At 33.4% G+C, this 11,916-nt stretch overlaps 1 protein-coding gene across 1 annotated transcript in view; it reads right to left on the reverse strand.

Moving 5' to 3' along the window:
• Positions 1 to 10,496, reverse strand: part of LOC149475978 (uncharacterized) — a 30,955-nt gene extending 20,459 nt beyond the window's left edge. The window contains exons 1-3 of the mRNA XM_089713103.1: positions 10,373 to 10,496; positions 4,403 to 4,637; positions 3,026 to 3,161 (exon numbers count right to left, since the gene is read on the reverse strand). Coding sequence (XP_089569229.1) covers positions 3,026 to 3,161; positions 4,403 to 4,637; positions 10,373 to 10,419 — 418 coding nt within the window. The 5' untranslated portion in view covers positions 10,420 to 10,496. The remainder of the gene's footprint in view (positions 1 to 3,025; positions 3,162 to 4,402; positions 4,638 to 10,372) is intronic.
• Positions 10,497 to 11,916: the final 1,420 nt, after the last annotated feature.

An 11,916-nucleotide genomic window follows, 5' to 3' on the forward strand; every position in this document is an offset into this window, starting at 1 on the left:
AAGAGTTCCGTACAAACATTTTTATATGTTTTAATATTAAATTTATGCTCTTTGCAATTTTTCCTTTATCTGTGCTATAAGACGTAAGTTTCTATTAAATAAAGATTAAATATCAAGATTCTGTGTTCACGGGAAGTACCCTCTAGGTTTTGATTCCTGGCAACACTTGCGAATGTTGATAAGCATGAAATGTATGTTTTAGCAATTTTTCCTCCATCTGTGCTGACATTGCTTTTAACCAAATTTCAGAACTCTGTGTTCACGGGAAGTAGTACAATACCTATAGATTTTGATTCCCTTGCGATAATGTCGAAATTTGCGATAATTTACAGCATAAACGTCTGTATCTTTTGATTGCGTTGGCTTATAAGTTTGATTTTTTTACAGCTTTAAGGAACCGTAGATTTGAGTATTCGGTATGAATTTTAGATTGATACCTCCACGCGTTCCTGAGAAAAAGGGTCTTGACAGGCAGACAAACTTGAAAAATGTATATTTTTTGCAATTATTCCTGTATCTGTACTATAAGATGTTGCTTTGTACCAAATTTCAAGATTCTGAGTCTACGGAAAGTACCCTGTAGGTTTTGAGTTTTGATTCCCTAGCGAATGTCGAAATTTGCGAAATTTTTCGGCATTTACGGCTGTATCTTCTGATTCGTTGACATAGAAGTTTGATTTTATTATAGCGTAAAGGTATAGACTTGAGTTTTTGGTATGAATATCAAGTTAATACATGTCAGTTAATACAGCGTTCATGAGTAACAGGGTTGTACCTAAGTTAAAAAATTTTTAAAATATTTTTTTATATTATAATCTAAGGAAAAATTCATGCTTTTCGCAATTAGTAAACAAAGTCGTTGTCTCTGTGCCTATGTCCCTATGTATGATTAAATCTTTAAAACTACGCAACGAATTTCGATGCAGTTTTTTTTAAAGATAGAGTGATTCAAGGGGAATAGTATATAATTTATAAGGATTTAGAGAAAGCGGGAGAAGCCGCGGGTGGTAAGCTAGTCTGCGTTATAAGACGTTTAATTGTACTAATTTTCATGACTCTGTGTACTCGGGAACTACCCTGTAGGTTTTGATTTCTTAGGGAGTGTCGAATTTTGCGAAAAATTTCAGCATTTACAGCTGCATCTTTTGATTGCGTTGGCTAAAACGTTTGAATTTGCAATACCTGCAGGGAGCACCCTGTCCCGTAAACACAGTCTTGAAATTGAGTAAAAAGTATCGTGTTATAGCACAGATGTAGTAAGTAATAACTGCGAAAACCCTAATTATTTAATTAAATTTAATAAAAATATACATGTATTTAATTGATATTCACATCAGAACTCAGGTCTATAATAACTTAAATCTGTTATAAGTACATATAGTAAATATATCTGCATATTCTGTAATTCGCAACTATACTTGCAAGGGAATCATCAATCAAAACCTACAAGGTACTTCCCGTGAACACAGTCTTGAAATTTGGTTAAAAGCAACGACTTAAGCTCTTACAAGCACAGGTAAAGAAAAAAATCCTTTAAACAAAATTGTAAGATACAACATAATGAAAAAATATGTTTGCTCGGAGTCCTCGGTGCGCGAGTCCGATGCGCATTTGGCCGATTTTTTGTTGTAATTTGGCTGTATTTTCTATTGTTGATTAAAAAAAAAATTGCTATTTTATGTCTTATCCACGAACTGGGATATTTCGATATTTGAGGTTTTGTGTGAAAAGTGTAACAGCCAAAGTTGTAGAAAAAAAATTAATTACATACAACTTTACCATTACACTTTATTCCGCAGTTATAGATTTTTTCAAAAATCGAAAAACCTGTTTTTTGTCCTTTAATTACGACCACAGGTCGACCCTAATAAACTTTTTCTATAATTTTTGTTATGTTCTCTTCCGTTACCATGAAATCAATTACAAACGTAATTGATTTCATTGTTCTATATTACTTTTATGTCTCAAAATTCAATAAAAACATCATGTTGAACAGTATTAATTTGTTAATTTAAAAAATTTAATATTAAATCAGTGGTCCACTTAGGTCGTGGACCTAGCCCAGGGGGGGGTCATGACCCCGAGACCCCCCCCCCTGGATCCGCGCTTGCTTTCCGCCCGCGGCTTTGCCCACGTTTTCAAAGAAGAACCCGCATAGTTTCTGTTCACGTGAGATTTCCGGGATAAAACCTATCCAATATTGTGTTAATTTAAGTTATCCTCTATAGGTATGTGTACTAAATTTCATTGTTATCGGTTAAGTAGTATTTGCTTGAAAGAGTAACAAACATCAAACATACACATACATCCATCCTCACAAACTTTCGCATACAGGATAGAAACGAAAAAATATAGCCTATCTATTAGAAAAGTACATCATTAAAAAGTATTTACGGAGCCTATTTAATACAAATAAATAAAAAATATCTTTATAAATTTATCTAAAATTCCTCTTTATCTTATATATAAAAATGAATCGCTAAATGTGTTGGTAAGCGCATAACTAGAGAACGGCTGAACCGATTTCGATAATTCTTTTTTTATTATATTCCTTGAAGTACGAGGATGGTTTTTATGTAGAAAAAACGTTAATATGTACCACGGGCGAATCCGGGGCAGACCGCTAGTATATATATAAAAATGAATCGCAAAATGTGTTGGTAAGCGCATAACTCGAGAACGGCTGAACCGATTTCGATAATTCTTTTTTCATTATATTCCTTGAAGTACAAGGATGGTTTTTATGTAGAGAAAAGATGTGTTTTTTGTAAGTACCACGGGCGAAGCCGGGGCGGACCGCTAGTAATATTATAAGTATAGACTAGCTGTGCTCCGCGGTTTTACCCGCAGTGCTCCACTCCTGTTGATCTTAGCGAGATGTCATATAGCCTATAGCCTTCCTCGATAAATGGGCTATCTAACACCGAAAGAATTTTTGAAATCGGACCAGTAGTTCCCGAGATTATCAGCGTTGAAACAAACTCTTCAGCTTCATAATATTAGTATAGATTTGAATGTAATTTACCTATTTCTCGCGTCGGTGTCGTATTTTCAACCTTTTTCACCGTCTCAATTGTTTGTGTGTGTGTCACTTCACAGGCACCGTCTTTATCCGTAATTATTTGTACTTCGTTGATAATTGTCTCATTTTTCGTTTTGTCCTGGAACGAAAATACTTTTATGTTAAACTTTAGATATGGTACCATGTTCAACAACATGATTTTTCATTGGAATATTATTTTTATTATTTCTTCTTGTATAGAAAGGTTCTGCTCCGTGTGAGCTATCAAGTACATATAATTATTTGCAAGTATATATGTATAATCAGTAATTAGAGTCAATTAATGTGATTAGATCAAATCCAATTTGTTTGTTACGATTTCGTTCTTGAGTCTGATCGGATTTGGACCTATTTTAATGCATTAATTGTTACTTGAAGAATCTCGTAGAAAGAGTTGGTTAGGTTAAAAATGGAATATGGGACTCCGCGCGTCCCTGTAAATTATAAATCATCAGCATTTGGTAATTGACCGCCTACTTGGTACAGTGGTTGTCGCGTGAGCGTAGAACCGAGGGGTCCTGGGTTCGATTTCCGGTGGAGACGAAGAAAAAAAATGCCTCGGTCTGGCAGGACACAGAAGGCTGATCACCTACTTGTCCCTAAAGTAAATCGATCAGTGAAACAGTTGTGTGCATAATGCATCTGCCCCTTACCCCACTACGGGGACGCGGGATGTGTTTACAAAAATTTGGAAATTATTTTATTCAAATCTAAATGTGTAAATATGTACTTGAATATTCTACTATTCAATTTTATTATTAGACATAGACATAGACATTGGTTCGCCCCAAAAATAAAGTTTAATTAAAGCAATCGAGCGTGATTACTGCTAAATTCTTGTTTATGCTACGAGGGTACTAAGAATCACAGAATATATCGACACAGATATGTGGAAAATTAAAAACTTGGTTCTGTAGTTTATAAGTGGGAAAATATTCGTATAATGCTTCATTGGTCATGGTTCACTATCCTTTTGGTATAAAGATAAGCCTACAGTTTTCAAGTTGTATGTAGTACACTCGAATCAGCCCATATACGTTCGCCCTGCTGGGTCGCAGGCCTCCTACTAGGGTTTAAATTGAGGTAGGTAACATAGAATAATCTTTATTTTACCAATGTAAAAATTTTAATAGAAAAAATAAAAATGAACTTTTATGCATACCTATTCTCTTTTCTTAGATGTGTCTTAACTGTCTTAAATATAATTGGAAACTCGAAATAAATAAAACGCATGTACCAACAACACATTTATTTTCAGTATTTATATTGCAGTGTTTGCACTTGGGTGACTACTGTTTTGCCCGGCATCGTCTGCTTTTTAAACAAATGTTGGTACTTTACCGATATATCTTCCGTGACGCTGATTTTCTGCAATTTCAAATCGCCCTTCGTGAATGACGCTTCTTTCTTCGTCACTGTTATTACAGGCTCATAGTGGAAGTCTGTCTCGCTCGTTCCTTCAGCTTGTGATATATTTGTCTCGCTCGCGCTCACTCCTCGTACTTCCTGCTCGCCTGGTACTTTAGATTCGATGTTTGTATCATTGTCTTTTTTTTCTGTATCAGACATGATTTTTCTGGAAAAATAATAATAATTAATAAATAAAGACCCAACCTCCTCAATCAATCCATCGAACACCCCCTTTCCATAGCCCAGATTTTTAATTCCCATATTTTGCAATAGCCCTACATCGGCCGCGGGCTGTATCTCTATGGAGCAGTTATGGGCAGGCTGCGGCTGGTGTCCTACAACACATTAAAATTCTCAAAAGGGCATCTGCGTGTTGGATCCCTGTCCCCACGCAAGCCTTCCAAAGGACCGGGTAGCTTCCTTATGGCAATACCCGTGAATTATGGAGAGAGACATAAATAAAGAAGGATATTAAAAAAGGTCTTATAAATATGTATTAGTAAGACATTCCCAGGGATTGAATCCAGTAAACATGGCATTGGCAAATTTAATCAAGAAACCTTACACTTATAAGTATACTATGTAGTGTTTAATATCTGTGCACTTATATGAGATTAATCAGATATTTTAAATTAAACTAGCTGCTGACCCTGGCTTCGCTGGGACTTTTACTTCATCCCAATTTAAGAGGAGACAAACCAAATACCATTAAAATCTGTTCAGCGTTTTACAAAATATAACGACTTGCTTTTGCATATTATATAGATAAAGATTTATCTTATGTATAGATAGTAAATAAATGTGCACTGAATAAGGACTAAAATCGATAACACCGGAACTCATGTATCAAGAATCGATAAGACAAACTATTTATTATGTTTCACATACACACTTAACCTTAATTCTAATCGTTGCCTTCGGTATTAAAATAATATGTATATAATAACACAAGCCGATTTCAATCCTTAGTTAAAACTTATTCATTTAATATTACCATAGAATATATACTCTATATTACACAATAAATATCTCAGAGGAATAAACCTATAGAGTTCTTATATTGAGACAGAACAAAATACATATTTTCTAATCTACTTACTCTTAGTCAATAACAGCATAAGTCAGATTGAGATAGCAATAGAGTATCTGCACTGTCTTCAAACGTAGCGCGCCGGCAGTCAGTTTGTTTTCCAACCAGCTGGTGGGCTCAGTGCGTCAAGTGTTTTTAACGAAATATTTAGAAAATATAAAGTGTATAGTGTTTCTTTTTATTTGTCAGTGTGCTAAAATGACTATTGTATGTTTAGCTACCGGCTATTACTAGTCGAATGGGAGTTTTGGATGAAAACAATGAAAAAATATCTTTCCATCGGTAAGTGATTTTCAGCAAATTGATAAATATTTATGTTCTAACCCTATTTGAAGGTTTTATCAAGCGCTTTTTTATAAGTTTATGTTGTAACTGTAACATTTACCCACTTTATGGGGTTGTGGAATACAAAAGAATTAAATAATTTTTAAAAAATGTCACAATATTATCACGTTTGGCATTTTGTTTACCACCGTAGTGTTGTAACACATTTAGCGTATATTATCGATTTATGACAAAAAATCTATTTCATATTAACGTTGATTTATTTATTTTGTTTCTTATATCAGATTTATATGTAGTTGTTGTAGCAAATAATAGATGTAAATTTTCTACAGCTGGAAAATAAAAAATACCACGTGGTTGTTTTATTTGACTTATCTGTTTAGTTTGTTGTTTCTCTTTTAGATTATTAATAAATTCATTTTGTTTTAGATTTCCAGAGCTAAATAAAAAATGGGTATAAAACATGAGACGTGTAGATTGGACGCCGTCGAAATTTGCTAGATTGTGTTCACTGCATTTCGAGCCTGCGTGTTATCAAGATGGATACTTTAGAAGAATTGTGCAATCTTACGCTTACGTTTTTTTTTGTTCCTTTAGATAATAAATACATTTGTGTGTGAGTGAATTTTATTTGGAAATTTTTTTACACATTTACTTTAAATGTGTAACTATGTGAAAATTAAACGGTTGATTAAATGACAGTTCTCATAGATAGACTACTATTGAAATACATACTTAATATACATGCGTTTTCAAAGAAAAACCCGCATAGTTCCCATTCCTGTGGGATTTACGGGATCAAAAGTAATTTTTCCAAATTGCATTGTAATCGGTTTAGTAGTTTTCGCGTGAAAGAGTAACAAACATCCATCCTCACAAACTTTCGCTTTATTAGTAGGATGTAAGGAAAATGTTTTCTTTAAGACTGTCCTTTTATGAACTTGTTAAAATTCATGCTGACTGTGCCTTTCTCCTCACTCCTTTAACTTTATTGATCTTTATTTTAAATTAGTTATATTTCAAGTTTTAAAATTTATTTTAAAATATACTAGCTTTCCGCCCGCGTTTTTAAAGAAAATCCCGCACAGTTCCCGTTCACGTGGGATTTCCGGTATAAAACCTATCCTATGTGTGTATGTACAAAATTTCATTGTAATCGGTTCAGCAGTGAAAGAGAAAGTTATCCATTCTCGCATAATTTCGCATTTATTATATTCGTAGGATTAAACAAATAATGTATTCAACTGAAATTTATGATTAATTTTGTTTTTTTTTTATTATTTATTATTTCACGAAACCGTAAATGCAAAATGCATTCACGATTTTATCGATTGAAGCACATCCCATCACTATCACCTTCTATCTATCTAAATACGTACCTATAGTAAAAATGGTGCCATGACTATGTTGAAACGTAGCTTGTAGTCTATAGCTATCTCATTCTTTCATACGACGTTTTCTTTAGATAGAGAGAAACAAATATATGTAAATTGTATACGCTCGATACAAGTACTCTATAGGTTTATTGCTCTGAGATAAATATAGTATTATATTATCTATGACAAAAAAAAATAAAAATTTCATCTGTCAAATGGCGAGCAATTTTTTTTAAATGGTTATTTTATAGATATTCAACGAATAGGTATGTTTTCGTCATTAAAAACAAATGAAGACCTAAATAACGTAATAGTGGCAAAAAAAATAAACATCAGACTTTGTTTTCAACAGATTCGTATTATAAGCAGCCAGTAATTAACAGTAATCCTTCATACAACATAAAAAAAGAACTAAAATATTCACATTCACAAGATAAAAATTCGCATTTTTAATATTGCTTATTACCTACCTAGTTTCGACTTTCGTATCTATATATATATCTATTATTTAATTTTATTGTAACTGTCATTTTTCATATTTCTATAGACTATAAGGGTCCATTTACATCAGACGAGCGAATGCACATTCTACCCAATATGTCAAATTCTTTTAGTGTACCTAAACGCGTAGAGCATTCTTTCGTTGTTCTTAGTGCGTTCGAAATTCGAATAGGTTCTATGCAATGTTCTAATACTGAACAACACTGAATACGAGTTTTCGTTTACACTAAAAGATCACGAAAGAATGCTCTTGCCTCTATGTTCGTTTGATTAAAATCCAACGTGAGACAATCAATTTAAGATTGGTATTATTTTGTAATGAGTCTATTTAATATCCTATCCTTCCTACTAATATTATAAATGCGAAAGTTTGTGAGGATGTGTGTGTGTTTGTTACTCTTTCACGCAAATACTACTGAACCGATTATAATGAAATTTAGCACACATATAGAGGGTAACTTGGATTAACACATAGGATACGTTTTATCCCGGAAATTCCACGGGAACGGGAACTATGCGGGTTTTTCTTTGAAAACGCGGGCGAAGCCCCGTGCGGAAAGCTAGTAATTTAATAATTTCAATACAAGATACGCTACTATATTTCTGGGAAATTATGTCATTGTTCAAAATTGTGCATATCGGACTTAACAACTTAACTGTCCAATGAGTCACATATGACTCATGGTGAACTTTTGGAATAAGTTCGTGAGTCACAGGTGACTCCTTTTTCAAGAATCTTTGGGGTATATTTTTGTTATGAACGTGGAGTGATATACTAAATATAATTACGTGAACGTGTGGCAAAAACCCTAACCTTCAAGAAATTTAAATAAATTTTCGCAAAAGTTTTATACATTATCTGTGGTAGGTACTAAGGTAGGTAGGTGTGTGTATCCTATTTGTTCGAAATAAAACAAAAAATACAGTGAAAAGGAAAACGTTTTATTATGAAAAATATGTTTGTAAGTATTATTAGGAGAACCAATCAACACATAATATTATGTTTTTCGTTGTAGCAATATAAACAAAATGCTTTTTTACATGGTTTGCACTCTGTGTGCACTTGTTTAGCTTTTCGAGCCAACTGCCCTTGAATTATTAATTTTTCATAGCAACCGGTACATCTCTATCGAACTAACTTATTGTTTGTAGTATTACGCGGAATTTCTTGAACACTATAGCCAGGATATGAACTAGAAACTGGAGATCTGGGAGGCAGAGAAAGCGAAAGTCTTTGAGGCACGTTATTTTCTGTAGTTCTCGCTGCTAGCCCTAAAAAATGTCGAACTAATAATGTTCTTGTACTTGCAAAACAGACAATTTAGGACATCCTGATGCCAAATCATTGTAAATGCACCTAGCATTTATTACAGCAACTTGAAATAAAATATCAAAAGCGATTTTTTTGTACCAAGTTAGGATTTTGCGTAAAGGAGAGTGAAAGGATGCTAGTTGGTCCGAAATAACTATACCTTTTGCTTCATTATAGTCTATTATAACGTCGGGATCATCAAATTCGGTTCGTCGGGTCATCAATCAAGTTTTATTGTCTATACTTGATGTGTACACATATGACTCATTGAACTTGGAAAAAAAAATCTTTTATCCCACGCTCATGCTCATATATGAGGCTTAAATATAAATTGAATAAAATACATAAAAACAATAACTATTTTCATAAAATATAATTTATTAAGACAATGTGAATGTTTTTTACCCTAATAGATAAAAAAAACTGATGGACGTGGGCTAGTGTTATTTTGTATTGTATGGGGACAGTTAAGTTGTTAAGTTGATAATAAAGTGTTTTGTGATTACGCTCTGCATTTTTGGGGATTATTTTTTAACAAGTATTGTAAAATAATAACAAGAGAAAATATTTAAATAAAAATTCATGATAAATATCTCTACCATGATGACTTACTAGCTTTCCGCCCGCGGCTTCGCCCGCGTTTTCAAAGAAAAACCCACATAGTTCCCGTTCCCGTGGGATTTCCAGGATAAATCTATATGTTTGCTAAATTTCATTGTAATCGGTTCAGTAATATTTGCGTGAAAGAGTAACAAACACATGCAACACATCCTCACAAACTTTCGCATTTATAATTTTACTAGCTTACCGCCCGAAGGGCGCAGCTTCGCCCGCTTTGTCTAAAACCTAAAAATTATATACTAAAACCTTCCTCTTGAATCACTCTATCTATTACAAAAAACCGCATCAAAATCCGTTGCGCAGTTTATTATATAATTTATTAGGTTTTAGACAAAGCGGGCTAAGCCGCGGGCGGTAAGCTAGTAATTGATATAGTAATCTTCATTTGAAACAATTGTAACTCATTCTATGTGACATTTATAAAAAAAGACGGGTTGCACTCCGGGAGTGCCGGCAGAACCATCCGTCTTATGCTTTTTCGATCAGGTCACGTGTCCTGACTCGAGTTTAAGATTTTATACCCATTACAGAAAAAGTGCTCAACGCCGCTAAAGAAGTTTTCACTTCAAAAAAACACTCACTCGCTCCTGTCAAAATGACATTTCATAATAATAAGATTAACAACATTTTGAAGCTTATTAATAATTAAAAAAATATTATTTAGCTGCACAATAGTTATAAAAAACAGATTAATATAATAAAACAAATATACGTACCCTTTTACGAAGAATTTCAATAATCGACTGTGGCCGATATCTTCCATAAAATTATCGTATTATCAATTGATAAGGAAATTATAACTTGCTAATACTTTGATTATTTATAAGACATTATGCTTGTTTTTCGTTAAATTAATTTACAATAGAAACAAATAAATATAATAACTTCAATACTAATTTTTGGTAAAAATTCAATGATAGACAAATTATTATTTTTTATTTATAATTATTATTTAGTAGAAGAAATTAAGTTGTAATTATGTAATTTTTTAAACTATACTTAATATTATAACGCTGAAGAGTTTGTTTGTTTGTTTGAACGCACTAATCTCTTGAACTACTGGTCCGATTTCAAAAATTCTTTCGGTGTTAGATAGCTCATTTATTGAGGAAGGCTATATTTCATCAACAGGTGTGGAGCACTGCGGGTGGAACCGCGCAGAGCAGCTAGTTTTTAATGAAATTATATTTTTTAAAATAATATCTAACATAGCATAGTATAGCATTTTTATGTTATAACTCTTCCACAAAATTTTCATATTATATTTCTGTATAGCTACATTAATTGATTTTATTTACAACTAGCGATCCACCCCGGCTTCGCCCGTGGTACATAATATTTACGTTTTCTCTACATAAGAACCATTCTCGTACTTCAAGGAATATAATAAAAAAAGAATTATCGAAATCGGTTCAGCCGTCCTCGAGTTATGCGCTTACCAACACATTTTGCGATTCATTTTGATAAAAATTTATTTATTTATGAATCGTTGCATTTGCATCATAAAGGTTTGTTTGATCGAGCTAATCTCAGAAACTATGGGTTTGATTTGAAAAATTCTTTCAGTGTTAGATAGCTCATTTATCGAGGAAGGCTATAGGCTATAATATAATCGCGATAAGACCAATAGGATCGGAGTGATGCGGGTAAAACCGCGGGGCACGGCTAGTCCTTTATACACATGAATAATTTTGGTTTAGAGATAAACTAAACCACAGGCTGAATTATCTGAATTTCACAATTATTAATCACAATTAGTCAGTTATTTCGCGAGTGAATCAACCTTATGTAATTTTGAGATTGTGGCGTATAATATAATATTACTAGCTTTCCGCCCGCGGCTTCGCCCGCGTTTAATAGATAGCGTGATTCTCGAGGAAGATATTATATAATTTATTAGGTTTTCGACTGAGCGGGCGAAGCCGAGGGCGGAAAGCTAGTTTATTATAAATTCATGTTTAGAAGATAGAAAAATATTAAGAAACTAGATTTACGCCCGCGGCTTCGGCCGCCATTTCAAAGGAAAACCCGCATAGTTCACGTTCATGGGGGATTTCCGGGATAAAACCTATCCTATGTGTTAATCCAAGTTACCCTCTATATGTGTGCTAAATTTCATTGTAATCGGTTCAGTAGTATTTGCGTGAAAGAGTAACAAACACACACACACACATATCCTCGCAAACTTTATTATTATTTAGTTACATAAAAGTCATTTATTCATATACTAGCGGTCCGCCCCGGCTTCGCCCGTGGTACA

Source organism: Colias philodice, chromosome 29 (genome assembly GCF_061535455.1).
Source record: "Colias philodice isolate Cphi_HAF_F1 chromosome 29, ilColPhil1 Martin Lab GWU primary, whole genome shotgun sequence".
Classification (NCBI taxonomy): Eukaryota; Metazoa; Arthropoda; class Insecta; order Lepidoptera; family Pieridae; genus Colias; species Colias philodice.